Source organism: Filobasidium floriforme (genome assembly GCF_021052385.1).
Source record: "Filobasidium floriforme strain CBS 6241 chromosome Unknown HD553scaffold_7, whole genome shotgun sequence".
NCBI classification, from domain to species: Eukaryota; Fungi; Basidiomycota; class Tremellomycetes; order Filobasidiales; family Filobasidiaceae; genus Filobasidium; species Filobasidium floriforme.
The window spans coordinates 1050592-1075757 of record NW_025763628.1 but is presented as its reverse complement, the minus strand read 5'-3'; the positions used below and the strand labels follow the sequence as shown (position 1 = coordinate 1075757).

The window sequence follows — 25166 nt, the reverse complement described above, 5'->3', positions numbered from 1 at the left end:
AATTCAGGCTCCGGTCCCTCTCGGTCGCACGACATAGCTACCATGTAGTCCAGGCCTTCCATCTTGAAGCGAGAGGTGACCACCGATGCCTGCAGTGTAGAGATGGGGATGTAGCGCGTATGTAGCAAGGGCTCGCCAGAGATGTCCGTCATCTGGTATAGCCGGTAGCCCAGGTCGATGTTCCGGTAAGACCATGGCACTGGTCGCTCCGCCCGATCAAACGTATCAACCAATGCCAGTTCCAGGTCGATCGAGGGCTTGCCTTGTACGACCAGGGTTCCATGCAGGAACAGCCGGATCCGCACAACCTCTCGTGATCCGTCTTCCTTGTATGCAGCCAGTGCGTATTGATCCCTGACGGTACGGTTGTAAAGGGCCGAACAGAATCTATGCCACGCGCAAAAGTCCCGTGCGTGAGCGACTTTCCAACTTGACAGGCCAGTCGAATCCAATCCACTCACTTGAAACCCTGATACACGACATGCGAATAGAGTGAATATCGCTCCGAGGTTGCCGGGAGGCATGGGCGGGGATCATGCGCATTCAGTCGTCCCACGAAATTGTACTCCGGAAAGGTTTCTTGAACAAATGTGAGAAGGGAGCTGTATGCCAGAGGGTACTTCCGTAGATCGACGGGTGACACCTTGAGAGGTTTCGGTAGACGAGCCGTTGCTAAAGCACGGAAAGCTTCGGCGAGCATGACCGTTCCTTTGAGGGCCTCCTTGTCAGCCAACAGCATCATTATTGCGGCTTTCTCGGTGGGCGACGCATTGCGAGCAGGGTTGTTCAAGAGGGCAGCTAGCCGTCCATCCCGTACCCACGCCCGCATGAGCGTCATGGGAATATCCCGCTCTTTCATGTTGTGCTTGACCTGGATGGACCAGCAAATGGACCGACGGATGACCAGAGATTTTTACGTCACAGAATCAGTGCATAACTCTTGCGCCACTCGCCGCGAAGAACAGGATAGACTGACCTTTGAAAGCGTTCCATTGTTACGTTCGTAAGCCCAGGCCGAGTACCCCGCGATTGGGCCGAACAGTTTCACATGCCTGTCGTGCCAGACAAGTCAGCACCATTTTCAATGACAGCTCCGGCGACACTAACTGTGGGTAATGCATAGCGATGTGCCAATTGATCGTAAGACTGGCACCCAACGATATCATGGTGCAAGCTGCGTTTGCGATGTCATCGGTGGCACTTTCCGCGTCCCGCAAAGAAATGGAGTGCGTGTCCAGAGTTCGCACGCCTGTAGTCAGAGAGACGGCCGCCTGGAACCACAGCTTGCGGTTGCGCCTGAACGGCATAGCCGCCTCTCGGGATCGTCTTGGCTTTTTGCGTGGCTTACGACCCCCTGCCCCCGGTCCAGGCGTTCCTCGCGTTGGCTCCGGTACGGGCGTTCCTCGAATACTTGCGACATCATCCTCCTCCATTGCCTCGAGTCCCTCGTCTAAATCCACGTCGTCGATTTCCCAGGTCCCTTCTTTGCGCCAACTCAGTGCAAGGGCATGTACGAGCATGTCCCCGATGCGCTTCCATTGATCGCCTTTCAAACCCGCAGCTTTGCCTCCCAGCATTTGCTTGGTGACCCTGTTCGGTAACCTGCCCAAGTGACCCGGATACTGCGCGTTGTGAAAGACACCTGCGAATACAGCCAGGCGGGACTTTCCGTCAATCTCTCCTTCGAACAGCTCGTTCTCGACGATGATATTGACGAAGGACTTTATGAGACCTAAGTAGAGGTTGTGAAGGTGATCTACAGGGGCTGTTGCGCTATGCTCCATCCCGATCAACTTGTTCAGAATCGAGAAACGGACGCCGGACTCCATTTCGATCGCCTTCGCCTCGATTGACCGAGTCGTATCTTCGTGTCTGAAGGCGTCCGATAGTAGACCTCCAGGACTGGACCGCTTCGCTGGCAACTCTCGCCACTTGTAAGATTCGGGACTGCTAAGGTCTGCTGCCTGGATCCCGCAATGATGACACGGATGTATGCCGTGTGCATGACTGACCGCGCCGATGATTTTTTTGGTCGCCGGCAGGTCTGCCGCAGTGAGTAGAAGGCGAGCAGCTACGTTTTCGTAACCACCGTCATTCTCGGTCTTAACCCAGATACCCTGCTCGCATTTCTGGAAGTCCTCCACGACTGGCTCAAGGATTCGATTGAGATACGTAAGCGAAGGTTCCTCAGGCCCCGGGATGACGCATAGCAAGGCGGTATACTTCTTCTTGAACATCATCGATCTTGGAAGGTTGGCGACTGAAGCGAACACTGCACCGACTGAGTACCCTGGCATATTCTTGACGCGGAACCAGTCGCAGCCTATCACGATTTGTAGGCCGTGCTTGAGGTTGACAAACCGGTAGACGTGCTCATGCGTGTGATCCGGAAGCGGCTCATCAACTACTTCGTAGTCGTCTGCGTACACATTCCGTTCGACTCCTCCTTTGCTCGCTCGCCAGGCAGACCCATCGGTAAGACCATGCAACCGATCGTCAGGATGGAAGTAAGGCTCGTTGATGTCGGTGGGCGGTCTTTCGCCACTGTCGTCCTCATGACCCCTCCAGTGCTGAATCGAGCTGTAGAAGTCGGGGTCTTGCATCCAGAGGGCTATCCAAGTCGACAAAGGGGTATAGGGAACGACGCGAATTGGGGTCCGGAGGCCATTCAACTCCGAGAAGATGTCGGCGTCACAGAATCGGTCGTCTCCAAGGGGGGCGCCGCATGTAGAGGATGGAACGGTATGTAACTTGTCGTAGGAAGTCAACCACCAACAGGAGGGGCAACAGATGTAGCGTTTGATGTAGTTGTCGCTGAGAACACCGAGGCGTGACATAGCTGTTCGCCAGTTTCCGGTCCGATCCCCATCCCCCAATCCTTCGATGATATGTCGTGCTTCGTGCAGCGAATCGTTCCCCGACTGTGACATGTCGTCGTGCATCTCCTCTTCAACAGACTCCACGGCTAACTGTGCGGTAACAGCAAGCTGTTCAAGCATTTTATCCGCGTGACGGTCGGACATCCCTGTCAACTTTGCAAACGCGATGGCAGTATAAGCGTTCCGAACGGCGGGGTGCAATTCGTGGTGTTTGTTCAGATCTGCAATATCCACGTAAGGCCGTCCGTCAGGTCCCACTTCCATGTTGTGGTCGTGTTCCTCTGCGTAATCGAGAATGTCATCCTCCGACTCCTCGTCCCATCTATCCTGTTCAACATCGTCCCGCAGAATCGTGCTCGCCTCGCTCCCATCTCGATAATCGTCGAAGCCTCCGTCGTATCCGCCTTGGGCGTCCGAAAAGTCGTCGAAGTTGTCAGGAGGTAACGCTGATATGCTTCGAACCGTCTCTTGCGAGGCCGCTCGCAAGGCCTGTCCTGGTGCAAGCTCTACTCCTCTCTGATTCTCTGTTCCGTTGTGCCGTCTCCAGGAGGTGTAGGACAGCATACGGAAGCCAGCTGGCCACAAGCGACACTTGACGCATTCACATGCCCGTTCAGGCCTCATTGTAGCGGTGACAGCCTGTCGAGTCCAGCAGACCGCCGCCGGTACTGGAGCGGGCGGACGGTGCGTCGATGTCTATCGTTATTGTCCGGTTGTCCTCTGCTAGAAGAGTGGAGGAGGCAGAGGATAGGATATATCGCTCTGCTATGCGAGTGTTAAGATGGGGCATGGTAGATACTATAGTCACTGAACACCAAGGGTATACAGGTGCAACGAACAACCTATAGCGGCAACGGTCAAAACTTGCTAAGTCGCAGAAGTCGAGAGGTTACCCCTATACCCCACGTAGTGATCGAAGTGACGTAGTGACGTTCAACTCCGGCTATATTCTGGGTATACGCCTGACATACGCAGGCACAAGCGGACATAATACAATCGTATGTCCGCTTCAAGCATATCGTACAAATATACTACTCCGTATAGACCCTCAAAATGATACGTGTATTAGATCTGTATGATATGCCAAATATGATACAACTTTCAGTCCGGCGATATTTCAGCTTTTCGCGCAGTGCCCCAACCCTCCTCGGACGATTTCCAGCTGAAACGACTTCGTGCCTCAAAAGGTCCTCCGGCTCTCGGTGTATATCTGGTCGACACCGGTCCGCGCACTAGCGTCGTTTCTTCTCATTAGCGCGCATGGTTGGGGCTCGACATACGGACGTCGTTGAGCCGTAAAAGACTTGAGATCGTCCTGTGATTGTGTCTCTGGGACACCGAGGGACCCCGGTATATTATATATATCGAAGGGTCAAGATGCGGTATCAAGCTATCCCCCATGATGATCCCCCGCTGGCCCCGCAAATCTCTCCAGCAAGCGATATAACCATCATGGACAAGATCGGCCAATACAACGTCGTGCACCGCTTGCAAAAGCGCTCCTTGCTCGTAGCTATCAATTGCGTAGCAGCGCTCAGTATCTTCTTTTTCGGTTATGACCAGTAAGTCATAGTCTCGTCAATTGTCCGCCAGGTAAGAACCGCATCCCGACACAACGCGACACACAACGTTTCATCCGCAGGGGGATGATGGGCGGAGTAAACAACGCGCCCCATTACATCAACACCATGAAGATCGGCTACGTAACCACGATCAACGGTTCAAAAAACACCCCTGTGATAACCGACTCGCTCTTACAAGGTGGGATCGTCAGCGTCTACTACCTCGGCACGCTCGTCGGGGCCCTCTTGGGTGGGTTGGTAGCGGAAAAGTATGGGAGGATCAAGACGGTCGCTTTCGGAGCAGCGTGGGCGGTCTTCGGAGCGGCTTTACAGTGTACGGCTCAGAATCATAATTGGATGATCTGCGGTGAGCCAAGAACATCTATCATCAGTCCCAACGCAACGATATCGAGAGACGATACTAAAGCATACTCTTGTATGGACTTGCAGCCCGTCTTATCAATGGCGTGGGGACCGGCCAACTGAACGCGGTCGTCCCCGTCTGGGCGACCGAGACGGCCGAACACACCTCTCGAGGTCAATTCATCGCCATCGAGTTTACGTATGTCGCTTAGGTCCAGCCGGGCTACCGTAAGCGATCACCTCTGATACGTTCCTCTTCACACTCGTATCGTACAGCTTGAACATCTTCGGCGTGGTAGTCGCTTACTGGCTCGAATAGTGAGCCCACGACATCATCACACCACCCCGACCCCGCGCTCAAAAAAAGACTCACTCTCATATTCGTACCAACAGCGGCCTCTCCTTTATCGACGGCGGTCTCTCCCCCTGGCGCTGGAGGTTCCCCGTCGCCTTCCAGATCCTCCCCCTTCTCATCTTGCTCGGGTCCGTCTTCTTCTTCCCCGAATCCCCACGATGGCTCGTCAAACAAGGCCGCCACGAAGAAGCTCGTTACATCCTCGGTCGACTCCGAGGGAACACCGAGGAGAGCGACATCGTGAGGGCCGAAGCCGAGTTCAAGGAGATCCAGGGTGTGGCAGAACTGGAGTTATCCAACGCTATGCCGACGAATTATTGGTCCATGCTGGTCGGGAGTGGGAATAACGATTTGCATATCGCCAGGAGGGTACAGTTGGTCATCTGGTTACAGATCTTGCAGGAATGGGTCGGGATCGCGGGTGTCACCATCTGTGAGTATAGTATACCCTCTGGTCGGGTTTCGCAGCCAATATGCTGAATCCGACCTTATGCATGAATCGCCCGGTTCTCGATATTGTAGACGCTCCTACAATCTTCAGGCTCGCGGGATTTAGCACGGAAAAGTCACAATGGTTCTCCGGGGTCAACAATATCAGTGAGCACCCAACTTCAACTCCTTATCTATGACTTTCACTCTGGCCATCTGACACCAAACTAACCCCCTCCTACCGTGCTCCTTGCGCAGTCTACATGTTCGCCACCCTCATCTGCGTATTCACCCTCGACCGTATCGGCCGCCGGATGACCCTCTTCTGGGGCTCGATCGTGCAAGGCATCGTCCTCTTCCTCGCCGGCGGTTTCTCCCGCCTAGGCCTGAACGCTACTGAGTCGGGCAACACCTCCGCCGCAGGGTCATACGGGATCGTCGCGGCTTCGATGATAGTAATCTTCACCGCTACCTTCGGAGCGACCTGGTTGACCGTCCCCTGGTTGTACCCAGCTGAGATCTTCCCGTTGGCCGTGAGGGCGAGGGGGAACGCTTTAGGGGTCGTAGGGTGGTCCATCGGGAACGGCTGGCTCGTAAGTTTCAGTTTCGATTTCGAGTCTTGATGCCTTCGCGTATCTTGATCGTGCTCAATCTTTGCTCTTGGTTATTTGTAGACCTTGCTACTCCCGGTATGTTTCGAAAAGATAGGAGAAAAGACGTATTACCTCTTCGGCAAGTCTTTCCCCCCACCTAGAACGATCGAGGCGCACTCGTGTTCTGACGATTTATCATCTCACCCCCCTCTTTTGAAAACTTTGATCTCTGCGGACCGCCACAGGCATCGCCAACGCCATCAGCATCCCCATCGTCTGGGCCTTCTACCCCGAATCGAATCAACGCACGTTGGAAGAGATGGACCTGCTGTTCGCCTCGTCCAGTCCCTTTACCTGGGTTGCCGAAAAGAATTTCGCTCGGTACAAGGACGAGCGGGATAGGTTGGTCGCTGGTGCGGCCGAAAGGAACGTGGACGACACGCCGGGCAAGGTCGGGGCGAGTAAGGTGGAGGATGCTCATTTCGAAGAGCGAGTTTGAGGTGTACACTTGTCGAAGCTACATCGCATTGCACACTGTACGAACAAGATTTGTTTCGAGGATGTGTACTCGGTTTCACAAGATCCTATACACTCTATCGACACGTTTCAACGTCGCGCGCCCCCTTTTTGCTGCATCTCATCCACGAAAAGAAGGTCGCGCGGAGACGATGTGGTGATAGGAAATCAACGCTGCTCAGCTGGTTAACAAGAAAAACCCCTACATCAAGTCTCCACGATCTCTACGTCACACCAGATCGAGAATCGTATCTTGACGTCGTGAGTAGTCGACGCACGTATGTTCGGGCAGTTTCGGCCGAGATACAGGGCCTCGTTGCCAAGTAGAAGCGCAGATTTTACCCAACTTACCCGCGCTTAAGGGTGACCTCTCGATGTCGTTGGCTAGGGAGAGATGACGATGTCAAGAGAAGTCGAAATAGACAGAAACACAGAGGGTGGTCGTTGTCCCTACGACCAACGCATATCGTCATAGCTGTCTGCATTCATCATGTCCTCCTCTTCTTCTTCCCCCGAGATTGACTACCTCAAAACGCTGGTCTCCCAGGTGAATAAACGCGCTCAACAAACCTCATACACTGCGCCTCTCACAAAGTCTCACTCCAACTTTATTTCCGTTCACTACCCGCACCTTTGATAAATGATAACTCCAGCTCAACGAGAAGATCACCCATCTCGAACAATCCGCCAGTCAGCAGATCCAGCAACACATCGTCCAGCCCGCCAGGGACGCTCTGGGCGCTGCCAAGCAGGCCGTCGGGGAGAAGGATGCTACCGAGGGCAAGAGGTTGATCTTGATCGGTGAGCTCGGGGCGACGAGGCTCGATATCCCATTCTTTCATGCTCTACTGAGAGCTCACGACTGCTCTATTACTCGGTTTTTCATTTTAGGACCTCCCGGTGCCGGTAAGCGTCGATTTCATCGGCTACCTTTACTACACTTTTCGAATACTCGCTTACCTGTCCACTTTCACCTCCACCTTCACCCCCCGTTCACCTCCACCTCACATCCCCACCTCCTCGCTCGCCAAACCCCCAAAACAGGCAAAGGAACCCAAGCCCCCAACCTCCAAAAAAAGTACTGCGTCTGCCACCTCGCAACCGGTGACATGCTCCGATCACAAGTCGCCGCCCAGACCCAGCTGGGTAAGGAGGCTAAAAAGATTATGGATGCCGGCGGGTTGGTCAGTGATGAGATCATGATCGGCATGATTCGGGATCAGTTGAAGACGAATGCCGAGTGTAAGAATGGGTGAGTCTTTCTTTGAAGTTCGAATTGCGGGTGTTTAAAGGGCGTGGGGGATGACAAGTTGAAGTTGAGCGCGGTGGCGGGGTGATGTTGATCGGCTCAGAGGTTCCGCACGGGCTGTGTCATGATGATCGTTCCTCGCTGACTCGCTTGGTGTCTCGATCTTCGTTGTTATGTTCATCTTCTCTCGATTTCAATCTCGACCTTGAAACTCGCCGACCGACCTATCACTGTATTCTACCACCCAAACACCATTCACCACATCCACCTCCACCTCCCCTCTCCCTCACCCCCATCACCCCTGCAGTTTCATCCTAGACGGTTTCCCCCGGACCGTCGTCCAAGCCGAAAAGCTCGACCACATGCTCTCCGCCGACAACCAAAAGCTGGACAAGGCGCTCGAGTTGAAGGTCCCCGACGGCTTGTTGATCTCGAGGATCACTGGACGGTTGATCCACCCGGGTAGTGGGAGGAGTTATCATCGGGAATGTGAGTGTCTTTGCGGCGAGAGGGTGTCTGGGGGTTGTGATCTAAGATGACAAGCAGGCGGATTCCTATACGGTGCTGATTCGACCCGACCTGCGACTCCAACCTTGGATTCTCGCTCACAGTCAACCCGCCCAAGAAGGACATGACCGACGACCTGACCGGCGAGCCCCTCATCCAGCGATCAGACGACAACGTCGAGACGCTTCGAAAGAGGTTGACCACTTACCACCAGGTACGTCCGCCTCCTCCCCCCTCATCCCAGTCGTACTTTATCATCTCGCTGACCTTTCATTCGTATCGCTGTTTCCCCGGCGTTTTCGTAGCAAACCGGCCCCGTCGTAGATTACTACCGCAAGACCGGCATCTGGGCTGGGATCGATGCCGCCCAGTCCCCCGCGCTGGTGATGAAGTCCATCTCGGCCATGTTGGACGGCAAAAAGTGAAAAGTAGACGAAGCATTCGAAGAAGAAGAGAAGCGAGAAGGAAAAAAGAAAAGGTTGTAGCGACTTAGGCGGGGTCGGACGGGACAGGGAATTTAGATGAAAATTCGGAACATGAACTGGAATTGCAGAATGCGCGAGTCTGACAGTCTGGATGTGGCCCTTCGAGTTGGGACTACTCACCGCCTGGCCTGTCCGATAAGCTTGATGAGCGATCGGTGCGATACCACGACCGCACACTGGTTGATTAAAATTCGACATCGGAGCTGATGAGGTCGGCACAGGCTTCTGTCAGATCGTCAATAATGATACAAGCTGATATCTGATTTTCTGGTCGAGCGTTCAAAGACACCACGAATGGAGCCTTATACTGGGCGCACCGTAGTGGAGATCGGAAATCCAAAGGTTCCGGCGATAAAGAGGCGTTTCATATCGGTAACAGCGGCTGCCATCTCGATCTGCCTCGACAGAGCTCGACACAAAGTCCGCGGTATTTACTGGAAATTCTGGAAATCGATACAGTATGAATTCCGGATCCTGAGACCTGGACGTGCGGCGCATCTCTTGGTCGTACTGTTACAGCAGTGAGCTCTCGACCTCTGGTACCTTTTCCATGGATCTTGTCTTGGTCGCTTCTGTCGAACACGTCATCGTCCCTCGATCCCTCGCGAATGCTGCGACCACGCCGTGGCCGAGTGACAGCGCAGACGCGCAGGAATTAAAGGAAAGAGTGAACGACGATGTCTAATAAGGCGCCGCAATCAGCGGATTGACGGAGATCATCACATTTCACACCTTCTATTCATGACGTCAGCGCTAGAAGGTGGCTTGAATAGGAGAAGCAAGGGGGGAAGAGGCGCCGAGACCGATGATCCACCTTGAAACACGGCTCATCAAAGGAAGGGGGTTAGGGTCCTTTGGCAGGATTGTCCTTCCGGATCCCTACGTGACCATCAGTGCCGACATTCTCGATAATTACGATACATCTTATATGCCTTTGCCACTATCAACAATTCAAATGCATTCCGCCCAAGCTATACTACTACTACCATCGATCAACTATTCAGCACCTCGAATCTCGCATCGGAGACACAATAACATGCTCGACTGGAACGCCACCTCCCGCGCGCTCACCGCCCAACTGGCCAACCCGGCGGACGTATTCACCCTCCTCTTCCTCGTCGGCGGGGACGTCGTACAAACAGCCCTCGCCCAGAACGCAGGCTTCCGGACAATCGAATTACCACTCTGGCCCACAAGCACCAAAACCAATCACGAATCAAAGTGTACGTCGGTTGGGAACAACATCAGACCGCCGAAGTGGAAATACTCGGTCCGGTTCTCACCCGTCGGATGGGGGTTCACACCCGTGGTCTTTTCGTTCGGGTGGGTGTCTTATGCGTTCACCACCTTGAAGACCGCAGCCGGGGGAGAGACCCTCATGCCGGTGTCTACGGCGCAGAACGCGGTAGTGATGGAAGGAAAATCGGGACATACCCGGTCGAACACTTCTTGGGTCATCGGCAGGCTTTGGAGGGATTATCCTGTTTGGAGGGATAGACGGGTGGATGGGCTGTTAGCGGACTTGAAGAGGGACAAAGGGAGGTGTTCTTGGGAACAGGCCGGGTTGATCGTAGGGGTTTACAAGGCAAAGAAGTTGAAAGAGAGCAGACCGGTCTCGGTAAAAGGAACCGGGTGGGTGTTAGGACTGTTCGTCACCCTGTTACAGCTCATCCTCGCTGTCATCCCGGTATCGACACAAGGAGAATGGGGTACGTTACTAGTCACGATCACGGGCACGCTCTTAGCCTGGTGGACGGCCAGTCTCCCTCAATGGCAAGAAGAAAAGTTCCGAGCGAGAACGGTCCGGAGGAATAGGGATGGCAGTCTACCCAGCGTGGTTATCACCCCAGGTAACGGATCACAACACGCCATCCTCGTCATCCTCGAAGAAGGGTCCGTGAACTTGGAAGACCTCGCTACGGGGCAAAACGGCTATCGACCCAGGGTCATCCAGGGCGTACCTCTGATCCTCTTGACAGCCGCTTGGGTGGTCTTGTTGCTCGTAGCCATAGGCATCCCGAGCAACAGATGGTACCTCATAGGAATCGGAGCCATCGGTATGTTGCAAAACACCTGGGTAGCCAGTTCTCCACGACGTCCCGCCGAAGTCGGACTTCCGCTGGAATTCGTCGAGGTGGTCGGGAGCGCCGATGTGGCTTGTGCCCTTGCGCAATTAGAAAGAACGGACGAGGGGAGAGGAGTAGGGAAACAGCTCGTACAGATTTTCTTCCCCGGTGGACTGGAGACGGGCCACGAGGACCTTTTTGGAGCGCCCGGGGTCGTCAAGGATTTGAGTAGTAGGCAGTGGTGTAGATGCCAGGCTGATGATCAGCGCGCGGGGAGAATGCAAAAGGATATCGGTTCTGGCACTTCTTGCTGGGATACCACGTTGATTGAACGTCGAGTCAAGGTTTAACTGTTAGCTGTTCATATGTCGCTGGATGTACTCGGCGAGTCTTGCGTCCGTTATCCTGCCAGGCTGAGAGAAATACATCGAACCGGGATTAGCCATGTCCACCCTATACTTCGATGTGTTGATCAAACATATGGACATGTTATTGGATCTCGTCTGATAGGTCTTTTCGATCATGGCAAGGTTTTAGGTGCGGAGAGGTCTAGTGGATTGGGATCGATCGAACAGTTGGAAGTTGACGATCTGTTTTGTTTGTCTCGGCTCCGAAACGCGCTTAACGATCCGGGTCGCTCGTGTGACCTAGCTCGCCAGCCCGGAATGTCAATAACTGAACAACAACATTGACGACACCGTACCATTCCATTTCCTGTCTTATCTGCCAGGGCAAACACCCACCTGAAAGCGATACACCGCCTCATAACCTTTTCATAATCCTCTGCGTACCGGCTCGATCAACACGACGATTCCCGATTGCCTTGCCGCCAAGCTTGCTGCGCAATCGCTGCGGACGAACACTTTGAGCTATCACGATCAGACTTGAGCCTGGTGAATCATCCACACCGATCATATCATCGCGATACATCAGTAGTACTACTCGCACTAGTCGATCACATCGTCCAGCTCATCTACCTCGCAAGATGAGCGGCAAGTCTCAGTCAATCGGCTCTTCTACGGCCACCATCGATCCGGACGACAGCATATCCGATCCAGGCCGCAACAAACCTCTCCCTCTATTCGATTACTTCGATCTTCACGCTGACACCCTGACCGAAGCCGAAATCTACAAACGAACCCAGCAATCCCAGCAATATGCTTACCCCGAACTCTTACAACAAGCTCTCAGCTCTCATCCTGCCGAAAGGGACGGGCTTTACATCAGTCGGATCGTCAGGTACCGAAGCGCTCAAGAAGAGTTTAACGCCCACGAATATATCATCTGCACCGTTATTACCGACCGGATCACTGCATCGCGATCTCGAAAAAGGACCGCCCAGGCTCAGACCCAAGCAGAGCTGGAATCCGATACAGCGGTGGGCGAGAACAAAGTCCGACAAGCTAACGAGTTCTACATGCGGATCGAGCGGGGGTCTCATGTCAGGACCGGGAAGACGGTGGATGTGATCACAGCCAGTCCCGGTGGTATAGCGGATTTGATGAAGGTAAGGAGCCTTCCCCTTACCATTATCTTCGAACCATTCTCGATACTGATGATGATCCTGATCATCGTCATCTCTGTCGCGCATACGATTCAGAACGATATCGTCCTCAGCGAGCTTCGGTTTGCCACCCCCTTGGACTTCACGCTCGGCCAGTTCGTCGACTTGGTCACCGACGTCTGCCGAGCTTCCCGTCTCTCCAACCGGAACACCCCTACACCCAAATCGAAATCGAAATCGAACTCCAGCTCGCAGCCCAGACCCCCTTCCAACTCCTGGATCGTGGCTCGGGCGATCTTTCACGTTTGTTACGCCACCTTCCCAGACAATCAACTTTACGTTCATCATCGTCTTTACAACCATGACCCCGTATCCCTCTTCAGGGGAAGTGTTGATGAGCTTCGTCGACTTCTGCTCGATCTGGACAAAGAGAAGAAAAAGCATAAGAGGACCTGGTCCTTGAATACGATCTTGAGGGGGATGGGGGATGATCCTGTAGGGGAGTTCGATGCGATGGTCAAAGCGGCGATCGACAAACCGAAGGGTCAAATTCTGGGGACACTGTGAGTCCACGAGACTTCTTTGATCAGACTGTCCGAGGTCTGTGGTCTAAGTTCGCTCACTGAGATGTCTCCCTTTCATCTGGTTGGCAACTGCGACAGTTCCAGTCTCCCATCCGAGCTGAACCTTCACAGTCGCAATTCCTCCCAAAATTATGGGAACCGATTCGATTTTCATCCTTACGATCTTGACCAATTGCGGATCGCCGAAGAAAAGCAGAGGGCGATCCAGTTCCATCAGTAAGTGGGACGGTCTCATCTTCCTTATGGGCCACATTTGGCGGCAAGCCATTGCGACGGGCAATCACGTATGTCTTTGATGCTGACTCTCCTCTCCCCATGGTTCTATGTTGACAGATTCCTTCGTGGTTCTTCGAGTGTGAACAACGAAGATCACGGTGGCGAACACGAGCACAGTGAGACCGACGACGATAGTCATCACACCCGGCACAGCTCCGACAGCTCCATCGAAGAAACCAAACTCGTCTATCAGGACGCTCGAGCCATGTTGGACGACCTCGACCTCTTCCCGGAAGAGCGAGATCAATTGACTGTAACCGGTCTCTCTTGGTACCACCACATGACTCGCGAGGAAGATAAGGAATATCTCTTGGCTCATATCCGGCAAGAATGTCCTTCGGATGAGTTCAAGCTTAGGATCGAGAGGGAAACGGAAGGGCCAGGAGAGCATTATGTGGTCACGATGTATCGTATCGATGACGATTTTTCGGATACGACGCAGGTGAGCCTTAACCCCTCATGGCGGCTATATTCGAAGAGCGCTCAACGATACCTATGGCTACAATCTCCACAGTATAATCTGGGTGGAGTAGTCATCCCATTCGAATACGTACGCATTGACGACTACCTAGATTTGGTGATGGAGCAAGAAGAACACATTTACGGCGACTATCCCTGGCTCTTCGGCCCGGCGCTTTTCTGCTCGTTCGCCAGTCACGCCGACTGGGTCCACTGTGCTTTCTCTACGAGTCCCGATCCCCGCGACAATGGATTATGCACCATCCTGCCTAAAGATCCGATGAGACTGTTCGAGGCTTTCCATACGTTTGCGGATCTGCACAAGCGTCGCTTTGTCGAGGACGACGAGGACGTCAAGAGGGACTATTCTATGCCTGATGAGGTCATTACCGAAATTCAACGGATCTCTGACACTGTCTTGAAGGTGATCGGGCAGGAACGTTATTGGGTGATGGACGAAAGGCGCCGCTATCGCTTAGGGGTCTCGGACATGTTTGATCCGTTCGTAAAGTCAGTAACATGATGAGATACTCCTCTGCAAGCATATCTGCTGACAAGCGCTGAACACTCGATCGACTATGGTCTTGGCCTGTTAGGTACGCCCAGGATCTCGAGCCTAACGTTGCGCCGTCCGAAGAAAACTACAACGTCTGGATCCAGTGCGGCAAACACAAGAGGATCAAGCGAACTCGACCCGACCTTGAGCCTCGTCTCTCGTGAAAGGGAGATTCTCGATTCTGAAATAGGTGAGTGACCTACCTCCAGACCCTAGTAGATCATCGGGTCCGATCTGCGGGAGTTCATCGATGTCTTGTGTTCATACAGTAGTTATCGCCCATAATTTTCCTGGCACGCAATGGCTTTGGATCTTCCCTTGCGTAGCGGTACGGATGAAATCACAACAGCAAGCTTTCATATTCTCGAACGGAATTCTTCATCTGGATCATCGATGATCCATACCATTGAGCGGCGCCACGATTCACACCAGAAACGGCAAAGTACGCTTTTATATAATATATAGATAACCTCTTTCCTTGTATCCGTCCCTTGTACGTTCCCATACACTCATCAGTAGAGCATCATGATCAACAATAATATACATTTATATCATTCAACCAAAGCGCCGGGAAAGATTAGCCAAATCATTCCCGTTTGATTCCGAGAAGAAGGCCCGAGACATGACCTGAAATATCAAGCTATCCACTGCCGCCACTACTCTATGTCAGTCTGCTGGCGAGTCTCAATGCTACCGTTCTCAAGTATACATGTGCGCTTGAGAAAGAGATGGGCTGTGAAACAGCTCTTCCGTCAATTCCATTATGCCTTACAGGTCCTTTTGACGAGCGAATATGTGTGACATACGATCGACCATACCCACCTGCCATGGTATATTTGACATCGAGATATATTCCACAGCAGCAATGTCACCATTCCGTCTGATCTGAGCATGAACATACCTGTTGCCTTTCTGGTGGCAGCAACCTCCTCAACAATCTGCCTTGTGACAAACTGCTCCTTGAACTGCTCCTGGACAACACCTACCAGTACATCATAAAAATTATGAATGTGTTCCTGCCTGTGTTCCACAACTATGCTTGTCACATCATGAGGATTGGCGACCTGCTCGTCGTGGTGTGGGGTAAGGTTAGCGGCATGTTCGCTGTCGGAATTCGGCGGGCAGGACTGCACGCGTCAGCCGAAGCAGATCGTCCACGCTGTTTTGGCAGGCGATCTCGATCAGGTTAAGGTTTGGCTGCTTTCGGCTACCGCGGTCGAGATGATCGAGGCCTTGTAAAACTCTTGCGTGCTTTGAATGAACGGGAGAGCAAGCGACCTCGCTCAGAACAAGCTCGAGCGAGGTTGTCTCTATGCGATTGCCTGCGTGATCAACAGGGAATGGGAGGGGTCACAAGATGAAAAGGACGCCTTCTTGCCTCTCAAGAGGTGGCTGGAAAGGACGGAGATGCGAACCGCGGCGACGTAACCAGCAGGGTTGCAGAGCATCATCCAGCGTGCGATTAAACATCTGTCGGACGATCATTACTCGACGTAAGCCTTGTGCATAGTCGCCTGACGATTTTCCCGATTCGCTCTTGACTCCTGTTCCTCAAGGGGCGCATATCAGAAAGATTTGGAGGTAAGGACCCTGAAGCGAGATCGCCTTCGCACCCAACAAGCTATCATGTGACTTGCTTGTGAGTCTTTCTGTATCGTATTCAAATCCAGAGACTACTGATCAGCTTGTCACCTGAAGAATCATCTGTGGATTAGAATGAAAACGACTCTCTCAATGAGCATGGCAGTTTTGGGAGCGGCACATGATACCTTGGTGACCTTGACTGTGCCTCCAGGTATGACTGTTTCTTGTGTCAAAACCAGGCTTGACCATACTGACATGACGCCGCTTCTGAAGACTACACACATTCGTATTTGCTTCGTCCCTCAGGATCATCTGTGTCCAGGTTACAACCTCCCTTCCCTGGCGATCCCTTAATCTCCTGCCACAACCTGAAAATGTCGTCATGAAGCTGGGCGGATATGAGATCGATTACATGACCGCTGGTGCCAAAGACATAGGGCCAAGTCAGGAGTTTGTCAACGCGTTCCTTGCCAAGTTGGACCTCAGGGGATATAAGGATGCGTCCGGTACACTTTGTTCACACCAATACCTTCCACAAGGCGGGACGAGCGAAGAACATGCTTGAGTTTCACGTAGGCTATGCCAGTCCAGTGATCTTGCACCAAAACCACAGTCAGGGTGAAGAAGCCTGGCAGGATTGGTAGCGGTATCACGATCGACAGATGTGAAGCCCGCGGACTTGACGGCGGTCCTCAAGCACATTTCGGAGCCGAGACCATGGGCATACGATCAATAACAGCACTCTCTATAGTTGTGTGCATCCTATCCTCTGCGTTGGCTATCCTGTTTTACATCGATAGAAAATTCTGCCTCATCTAAACCTTCCTGACGCTCCCCACGACCTGTCTCAGCCCATCCAGACCCGCTTTCAACCGAGCTCCTTCTTCCCGCCCACGCCTGTACACCTCGTTCTTATTCTCCTCTTTGCTACCTCTGCTACCCGCCTCGCTAGCGTTCGCGTCCGAATCCGTGTCCACGTTGACATCCCACTCGGCCCCGACAGGCGAGGGTTCGTCCTTCCAACCTCCCTGGAGCCATTTCCGACCACGGTCAGGGGTGTTCAAGAGCATGTCTTGGGCGCGAGCCCAGTTGGAGGCGTCACCGTATCCGCAAAAGGAGAGGGCGACGCGCTGTGAGAGCGGAGTGAGATGTGGGGCGAAGCGAGGAACGAATACCGAGGGTTCCAGTCAGCTTAGGCCTTTTAATTATTCGTCGAACTCAAATTCGACTCCATTCCTATGTCGGTCTGCTTCTGGGCTCTGATTTCCGTCTGCAGGGTACTCGACGATCTGCACCGGGCGAGTCACACGATCCTCCCGCCCGAACACACCAAATTCTGGCCCCTTCTCGCTGCCTTCCTCCCCGTCTACCTTGCCAGTCCTCCAGCGACTCCTCTACCCTCGCCCGGCCTCGGACCGATCTGTTCGTGCCTTTCACAAAGACTCTCCGCCTACCCTGAGTCTCCCAATCACTCCCGAATTCATGCTTCCCTAGATCCCATCCACATCCGGTTTCCTTGTAGTTGCACGTCACGTCTTCCTGCCCTCTTCCCATCGCTATTCATATCGTGCTCTTGGACGTTGACCTTGAGACCTGACTGTTCACCCCGCATCTTGTGCGACCGTTAACATCGAACGCGATCGTCCTCGATCCCCTTGTCTTTTAGCCTTGTCCGCAAGACCCGCCTTTGACGTTTGGCTAGCTTTCGAGCGATATCGAGGCTTGACGCTCGCTTGCACGTCCTCATCGTGCCCCCGCGAGCTTTTTTTTCGTCCTTCTGCGTCTTGGTTATTGTCCGGAAATTCCTTATCGAAACTTCGGACTCAACCCAAGACCGATATCCCGCATCTCAGACATCCCCCGATCCTTGCCAGAGTGCCCCGATACCGCGGCTCTTCCAGATACTCCAGGCACCGACCCGCCATACGAAGAACCCAAGACTCCCGAAAGCCCAACGCCAAACAAACCCCTAACCTGATAAAACGTGAACTCACCGGCGGCACAGTCAACCTCCCCAACTTGAAACAATAGACCGACACGCTGAAACAGTTCAACACCCCGCCGTCTTCCCTCGGGGTATCCCGGTTCGCCTCGGAGAGTTTTCGGCGGACGATCTCTTTCTCCAGAGATGTTCTTTCGTCGGTTTCGGAATTTCCGTTCGGTTCAGAGGCGTTGGTGGTGGTGGCGCTGGTGGTTGTAATAGCAGCGGGGCTCTCCGGTGAAGGTCTCGTCCCGCCCGAATTCGATTTCGATCTCTTGTTCTTGTTCTTGCCTTGACCCTTGGGGTAAGTTACGAACTCTCCAACCAGGTAGATCTACATCCCACCACCGGCGTCGTAGAGGAAAAAATGCCCATGGTATAAATCAGCGTCTTTGTCCGACTTTCCCGTTACGTATTTTGCCCCGTGACGTAACGGCCACAATACGACGAGTGACCAAAAGATCCTCCGATGAGGACGCATGGACTCACCCACTTGTCCTCGAACCCGCCGATACTCAGCTGGATCTCATAATCGGCAAACATCGGGATCTCCTTGATATAATGATAATGCGCGGCTAAAACCCCCCAATCAACCCCGGACCAGATTTAGAATCAGCTCCTCCTTTCTTTCCTCTCGCTCCGTCTCTTCCGCCGACAACGACAACGACAACAGGAGCCAAGGACGAAACCCCGACGAGGACTCACCGCCCAAAGCCATCCACCCGCCCGGAGCGAACAACGGCGAGAACAACTCGATACACGCCGACATGCGGGCCGAATCGAGGTTCTTGGCGTATGAAGAGTTGGAGAGGTGGTAGTTGTAGTCGCCTGTTCAGAGTCCGAGTAACAAAGAGGAACAAAGAGGAATTTGATCCGGGATGAGTCAGTCGAGTGAGGTCGAAGTTCGATCAGGTGGAGTGAGGTTCAAGATCGTCAGGTGTCGGGTGTCGTCCCGGGAAAGATCCGAAGCGAGGATATTGAGATAATAAGAGAAATAACACGAGGGATCAGCCAACCCTGGTTCTGCTCTTCTCGTCAGGTTAACAACTCGGCGAACACCACGAGCACCACGAGCACCACCCGCATCGCCAGCCAGCCAAAGCCCTCGCAGCCAGACAAAACAAAACCCGCCGTCGTAGAAGCTAAAAGCAAGTCGGTACTCACAATCATCAAACCCAGCCGAATACCTCCTCGTACTCTTGACCCCCAACGGATGTTCAAACTTGTGTTTCCTCCCCAAATCCAACGCCCGTTGTACTTTCGGTGGCAAGCTTCCGGTATCGACTTCATCTGCAGCTTTCGAGGATATGGACGTGGATGTGGATGTGGATGTAGAGTTGCTGGAAAGCGCACCCGGGAGCCCGATCTGGAGTCTCCGGTAATAGTCCTTCAAGCCGTACCTCCGGGCTTTATAGTGTGCGAGGATGGCTGGGTACCAGACTTTGACTGTTGGGTGTGAGAAGCCACGTATACGAATGTGGGTACGAACGAGAGAACAAAGAGATCACAAGAGGTCAGCGCTTGATGAATTGATGAAGAATGGTGTTAGATGAAAGAGAGAGAGAGAGAGAGATGAGAGGGGACTTGCCGTGCCAGACGAACGGCCATGATTTAGCGTTCAGTACGAAGATCAAGAGGATCAAGAGTTTCACTATTATTATTGATAGAGATATCACATTATTATTATAATCAGCACGGTATTCAACACGCTGAAAGCTCAAGTCCCGCGGGACGGCGTGCGACTCACCCGGTTTAGGTATCCACGGAAAGAGTGATTCTTTACCAGACCACCACCGCGCGGCGATAGTAGCAGACGAAGACATGGCTAGGTCTTCCGTTACTACTGTCGTTGTCGAGAACGTCATGTGTCTGATGTGTGAGTGAGGTGACGATGATCCTGAGATAAGAGGTTGTGATCAGGAGGCTAGGAGGAGGAGGTTGAACCATTTTCCCTCTTGGCAGTCCGATCGGGCGATGGAGAGTAACCGGCAGCCGGCAAAGAGAGAGGGGGGCGACGCGTATACAAACACCTCTAGTACTTGTAGTTGAAACACGCACTCGGCACTCCGACCTCGTGGCCTCGTTTCATATCCGTCGCTCTTCATTAGGTTGTTGATTCAAGCGATCATAAAAAACATGAACTCATGAGATAATAATTGTTATCGATAAAATGATGCCTGTGCGCCGAAGAGCTCGGCGCACAAGGAACAAGACGCTAGCCTTTCTGCCATGATTTATTCGAGAGAACCGATGTCACTGGAGAAAAGAGGAACAGAAGACTCTCGTCCGCTCACAATATGCATTTCGTAAACCGATCCAGTTCAGAAAGGCCGCTATTCACGGCACCACCACCACTACTGTATCCTTCACCAGTTTTCGTTGCACAGCAGACGAACAGGAGCGCATCCCCGCAACCCATTCCCAACACCTTGCCTTGAGAAACTAAATTCAGGATTCCAGATCTTTGCAGCAGCGCCGGGATCGATCGTATCGATCTTCCAAAGAGCTCACAAATCACGCACATTACATTACAGTAACTTGTATGCTCGGGAATCTGTATCCTGATCGTTCCTATAAACATATCGCGTGCTCAGCCGTCTCTACAAAAAACCTGATCACTCCGATACGATCGATCCCCACGCTCACCCCGTCTGCTCAAACTAGGTCGATCTCGCCCGATACATGTATATGTCTGCAGGAGGAACAGAATACCTCCTGATCTCCTGGTCATTTCATGTCCCCTTTCGCATCTGCATGGAATAAGAAGAACAATTGATAAGGACCGGAGATTGTTTGCCGTTTAGACGGTCATCCGCTCTCGAACAACCCTCCGGTCCAACCGACCTCAAGGTCTAGCCTCAACACCCTCACTCTCTCACCCTACAAAACTGATATTGTACGACATCGCAGTATAGTACCGTGCAGTGTAAAGTCCCGTCCGCCCTCTTCGCTTCGCTTCGCTCAGGCTTCCAAACCACCGACCCAATCTTAATCTCGTCCTCTACTGTACGCTCAGTCGAACGGCAAAACGGAACTCCCGTCAATATATTCGGTATCATTGTTGCCGAAGCACACAGTAAGGCAGTTTTTTTGTAGGACGAACATCCTCCTGACCGTATAGGGTGTCGAGGGGATGCAGTAGTATGTACAGTATCAAGGTCGGTCCGGCGTTATACAGTAGCGTCTCGATGCGATTCGCATTTGTGGCTTGTTTATTTGTTATTTATACGGTCACTATAAGGCCTGGCAGCCGACCTGCCGAGCCTTGGGGTAATAAGGTCGCGGGACTGGGGAAAGGTAACTATTAGGCTTGCCTGCAAGCCTGGAATAGTATCACACGGGACTAGAAGGTAAGGGTAAGGTAATGGATGTAATAACGGATGTAGTACAACTAGTACTACATTACAGTAAACACATAGGGGGTGTTCTAGATATACTCCGTACGGGAACTCCCATCGGAGGTCCCTGTAAAACTACCCGACGCGGATGTTTGATACGCGTACCGCGGATACTATAACAGGATCCCCCCCCTAGGCCGAGATTCCAGATCGGCCAGCGCCGGTCGTGTTTCATGTAGGCGCCTTTGTTCTCTCCTTTTGCCCTTCCCACCGGTAAGCGTTCGTCGCTTACACACGTCTACCTGTTTCACAGGGTACCCGAATTTCGGGCCCGATGGGGCGCGTCTCGTTTGTTGTTCCTTTCTTTGTCCTGGCGCGGACATCCGTATGGGCGCATGTCCGACTCATTGTTCGGGAGGTGTAAACAAAGGAGACCGCCGTTGATGTTGACGTCTATACCGCTGTTGTTGTACGATACCCTCTCTCCATATGCCCATATCCATAGCAATAGTATTGTTCTAGTTGCTCTCTTTGCTAGTATCGCAACTCTTCTTTTGTTTGGGCCGCCGTAGCAGCAGGGATGTAGGGTATAAAGGGGTTCGCGTTCGCGTTTGCGAGGTGGGGAGTAAGTCGTAGGTGTCCTTTCGCTACTACTCACTTTCCCTTCCTACGCTATCTATCCCCCATCTACCTTTCTATTCCATTCGACATGCCTCCCACTCCCAAGACTTCCAAGAACCACGGCGATAAGCCGTACTCCCCGTCGACTCCGAAAGGGACGTCGAAGCTCGAGCAGGATCGGGGCAGGGGTTTCGTATACCCCAAGACCAAGTCCGCCGACGAGAGTGAGTGGTATCCGTCTGGGTGGGGTCCGCTGTGGCTAATATGTCGGTCGCTCCTTCAGAGGGGCAGGTTCGGTCCGAAGAACTTGCTCGCGTGGCCTTCTTGGCCGATAGTCCTTCCATCCCTTCCCTCAAGAAGTTGTGGAAGGAGGGAAACGTTGCGGGGTTCGACGGTTTGATGGTATGTATTGTTCTTTTCTTTTATTCTCTCCGGTGGGGTTGTCGTATGCTGATTCCAATCGTGCGTACGTAGGCTCAGTACCGTGGTGGCTGGAAGTGGTGCTGCCTCAACTGTTTCGGTCACGAGGACCGCTTCCACCTCTCCGCCGAAAACTCGGTTCCCGGTTACGTCGAGGATGGGGTCAAAGGGTGGTACAACGTGATGGAGTTCGAAGGCATCTTCTTTTGCCGTCACCCTCTACCGGACGCGGGGAAATCCTCTGGACAGGGGAGTTCCTGCTTCCCTTGCCGGGGAACTAACATCAAGTGCGCCCCTTTGCCGTCCACCTTCATGACGGTTTTCAATCCGGCCTACGGTATCCGCACCCGGTACCAGGCGGCGTGTGAGGTCCTTACGATCCCCAACGTCCCCAATCCGGTTGCTATCGCCGTCGCGGACGAATTTCAGAGGATCATGAAGCTCATGGTAAGCAGTCGCTCCGATTTGAACCCCCGGCGGGGATCTGCCTCGGAGTTAACGTTCGCCTTTCGCGTAGGTTCTTCCCCTTCTCTCGAACAAGACCGATTGTCTTGTAGAGACCCGATGCTATCCCGCCTGGCTCGCTGTCAAGGACCAGTACCGCAAGAGGTACTTCCTGTCGTGGTGCCGAAAGCACCCGTACGTCGCCAACGAGAACGGGACCGTCACCATCCCCGATCGTGACGCGTGGGACGAGGACAAGTCCTACCGGGACTTCCTCTTCGAAGGGCATGGTGAGGATGTTGGAGAACCCCCCGTCGCTGCTGACGGACCGGTCGGCGAGGAGTACGACGCCGACGTCCTCCGCACCCCTACGCCTTCCCCTCCTCCGTCCCCGACGCCGAATCCCGCCGCCGGCAAGAAGAAGAAGAAGAAGGTCGTCCCCGCTTCGGAAGGCGACGAGTGAGGGGTTTTCGGGTCTTTTTGGAGTTTCGTCGTGTTTGTATTCTCCGGGCTGTTTTTACGTCGGGGTATCTTTTTCTCTTGTATTTTCGATATACCATAATAGAACCCCGACTTCATCTTCTCCTCTCTTCGTGCGTTTACTCCTCGCGAGGGACTTGTGCGTTTTACTCCTCGCCAGGGACTCGTGCGTTTACTCCTCGCGAGGGACTCGTTTCAGGTTGTGTTCTTCAGTAGTATGCGTTTACTCCTCGCGAGGGACATGTTTCGTATTGTACTTCTTGTACAGTTACCTTTTGATGGCGTATACTTTGGTGAGTGTATCTCTCGTAGTCACTGTGAAGTCGGGTGCTTGAAAAAGTGAATGGTGATAAAAACATCCCCGCCGGGCCTGCCGTGGGGGTACAACAAATGATGAGCCAATAACAACACAACCGTACGTCTAATCAGTCGGGGTCCAGAGCAAAGGCTGCTCTCCGTTCTGCCTCGCGAGCTCGGCTTCCCAACCTCCCTCCGGGACGGTCTCGACGGGTTGCACCCGGGCACCAGAGACGTTCATCCGCCCGTTGTTCCTACCCTTGAACCAAGCAGGGGCAGGGACCCTCTGATTGGGACAGTTGACGGCTACATGGCCGTGTTGGAAACACCGGTAGCAGGGGTCGTTCCGCCTCATCCTGCCCGCGTCGAGTTCCATGGGGGCAGCGGTGGAAGCGTTGGCGGCGGGGGTAGGAGTCGCAACGGTAGTATTGACCACAACGGGGTTGCGGGGAGCGGAGTGGTTGCTCGCTTGTCGGTTACCGCCCGAGTGGTAGCGGTTTCCCGAGGACGCATGCCTTCTGGCATCCGCCTGATCTTCGTACCGGCGGCATTCCATTTGGAATTCCGCCAAGGTCATTGTTTCTTGGCCCGGCATAGGGACGATGGCGTCTTTGAACGCTTGGTTCAGGTTGGCCCTGAACAGCATCCGGCGAGAGTATTCGCAGACGTTGGGGAGGAGGGCCAAGAGGTCGTTGTACTCGGTGATGTACGTCGCGAGGCTCTTGGTGCCCTGCCTTAAGTGAACTAATTCGGCCTCAGTTGCTGCGATGTTTCGTCCTCCACCATAAGTGGAGATGAGCAGTTGTTCGAACTGCTCCCAGGTAGCCGGCACTCGACCCGTGGAGTACTCCCGGGCCCAATCGGCGGCCTGTCCTTCCATGTACGACTCCGCGTACATCATCTTCAGGCGGTCGGTAACGTAGACGCCCGGTTTGACCTCGAATTCCCGGTTGCATTGGTCCAGGAACCCTCGGACCTTCTCCTTCTTGCTGCCATCGAACTTGTCCGGCGTTCCAAACTTAAACAGTTTGGCCCGGGCCTCGTCCGACGACGACCGCGACTCCCTTGCCCTCGCCAACTCCAGCACCTGGACTTGCATGTTGGCCATCAGTTGAAAGAGGGTATTCAAGTCCGGCGCGGCGGCAACGGGAGCTGGGGTGGCTGCGGGATTGCTCGCAGGAGAGGTTGGTACCACTTGTGGGGGGACCGCTCCCATGTTGTTGGCCGGCGTGGCCTGCGTTTGAGGTTGCTGGTTGGCAAACACACGCAATTCGTTTGCGGTGGTCTCCGTTCCGGAGTCCGTCGTTTGCAACCACAAAAACCTTCCCTCCCCATCCACCTGCTGGCTTTGTCCATCCTCGGACAGCACAGGCGAGATCCCTGGCGGGATTCCTTGGGGGGTCCCATCGGGACGAAAACACTGGGTGAACGAAGTGTTCATCGCGTAGGGGTTTCTAGTCGGGGTGAAATTTGTAGATCCGTTATTCTATTAGGCTTGCCTGCAAGCCTGGAATAGTATCACACGGGACTAGAAGGTAAGGGTAAGGTAATGGATGTAATAACGGATGTAGTACAACTAGTACTACATTACAGTAAACACATAGGGGGTGTTCTAGAT

The 25166-nt window shown here is 53.4% G+C and overlaps 5 protein-coding genes across 5 annotated transcripts; 4 read left to right on the top strand and 1 right to left on the bottom strand.

Moving 5' to 3' along the window:
• Window positions 1-4331: 4331 nt before the first annotated feature.
• HD553DRAFT_328465 (putative MFS monosaccharide transporter) lies at window positions 4332-6680 on the top strand (the record flags this gene model as incomplete). Its single annotated transcript, XM_046181873.1, has 9 exons — window positions 4332-4441; window positions 4522-4808; window positions 4892-5003; window positions 5081-5122; window positions 5198-5592; window positions 5682-5756; window positions 5847-6181; window positions 6263-6320; window positions 6427-6680. The coding sequence occupies 9 exons, from the start codon at window positions 4332-4334 to the stop codon at window positions 6678-6680; spliced, it is 1668 nt and encodes a 555-aa protein (XP_046037935.1).
• A 476-nt stretch (window positions 6681-7156) lies between these two features.
• Window positions 7157-9338, top strand: HD553DRAFT_309200 (adenylate kinase). Its single transcript, XM_046179652.1, has 8 exons — window positions 7157-7244; window positions 7351-7498; window positions 7589-7603; window positions 7742-7949; window positions 8254-8435; window positions 8558-8667; window positions 8759-9149; window positions 9224-9338. Exons 1-7 carry the CDS (start codon window positions 7188-7190, stop codon window positions 8876-8878), a joined length of 840 nt encoding a protein of 279 aa, XP_046037934.1. The 5' UTR covers window positions 7157-7187; the 3' UTR covers window positions 8879-9149; window positions 9224-9338.
• Window positions 9339-9974: 636 nt separating this feature from the next.
• HD553DRAFT_294717 (uncharacterized protein) lies at window positions 9975-11354 on the top strand (the record flags this gene model as incomplete). Its single annotated transcript, XM_046178470.1, has 2 exons — window positions 9975-10070; window positions 10197-11354. The coding sequence occupies 2 exons, from the start codon at window positions 9975-9977 to the stop codon at window positions 11352-11354; spliced, it is 1254 nt and encodes a 417-aa protein (XP_046037933.1).
• Window positions 11355-13509: 2155 nt separating this feature from the next.
• On the top strand, window positions 13510-14942 carry HD553DRAFT_309197 (uncharacterized protein). The gene is made up of 4 exons (XM_046179651.1): window positions 13510-13810; window positions 13883-14337; window positions 14424-14573; window positions 14653-14942. Exons 1-3 carry the CDS (start codon window positions 13574-13576, stop codon window positions 14545-14547), a joined length of 816 nt encoding a protein of 271 aa, XP_046037932.1. The 5' UTR covers window positions 13510-13573; the 3' UTR covers window positions 14548-14573; window positions 14653-14942.
• Window positions 14943-16695: 1753 nt separating this feature from the next.
• Window positions 16696-19899, bottom strand: HD553DRAFT_309192 (uncharacterized protein). The gene is made up of 7 exons (XM_046179650.1): window positions 19696-19899; window positions 19537-19599; window positions 19113-19394; window positions 18654-18776; window positions 18438-18523; window positions 17962-18282; window positions 16696-17097 (listed from the first exon to the last, which is right to left on the bottom strand). The coding sequence occupies exons 1-7, from the start codon at window positions 19811-19813 to the stop codon at window positions 16783-16785; spliced, it is 1308 nt and encodes a 435-aa protein (XP_046037931.1). The 5' UTR covers window positions 19814-19899; the 3' UTR covers window positions 16696-16782.
• Window positions 19900-25166: the final 5267 nt, after the last annotated feature.

What these genes read in the sequence shown, in the direction of transcription:
- HD553DRAFT_309192 (XM_046179650.1), bottom strand. Translation starts at nt 19,813, where the DNA reads ATGACGTTCTCGACAACGACAGTAGTAACGGAAGACCTAGCCATGTCT. An exon ending in TCCGTGGATACCTAAACCGG is followed by an intron (nt 19,600 to 19,695) that starts GTGAGTCGCACG and finishes CAATAATAATAG; the next exon opens with TGAAACTCTTGATCCTCTTG. An exon ending in CGGGTGGATGGCTTTGGGCG is followed by an intron (nt 18,524 to 18,653) that starts GTGAGTCCTCGT and finishes GGGGGGTTTTAG; the next exon opens with CCGCGCATTATCATTATATC.
- HD553DRAFT_309197 (XM_046179651.1), top strand. Translation starts at nt 13,574, where the DNA reads ATGTTGGACGACCTCGACCTCTTCCCGGAAGAGCGAGATCAATTGACT. An exon ending in ATTTTTCGGATACGACGCAG is followed by an intron (nt 13,811 to 13,882) that starts GTGAGCCTTAAC and finishes CAATCTCCACAG; the next exon opens with TATAATCTGGGTGGAGTAGT. An exon ending in ATGTTTGATCCGTTCGTAAA is followed by an intron (nt 14,338 to 14,423) that starts GTCAGTAACATG and finishes TTGGCCTGTTAG; the next exon opens with GTACGCCCAGGATCTCGAGC.
- HD553DRAFT_309200 (XM_046179652.1), top strand. Translation starts at nt 7,188, where the DNA reads ATGTCCTCCTCTTCTTCTTCCCCCGAGATTGACTACCTCAAAACGCTG. An exon ending in TCAAAACGCTGGTCTCCCAG is followed by an intron (nt 7,245 to 7,350) that starts GTGAATAAACGC and finishes TGATAACTCCAG; the next exon opens with CTCAACGAGAAGATCACCCA. An exon ending in GGTTGACCACTTACCACCAG is followed by an intron (nt 8,668 to 8,758) that starts GTACGTCCGCCT and finishes GCGTTTTCGTAG; the next exon opens with CAAACCGGCCCCGTCGTAGA.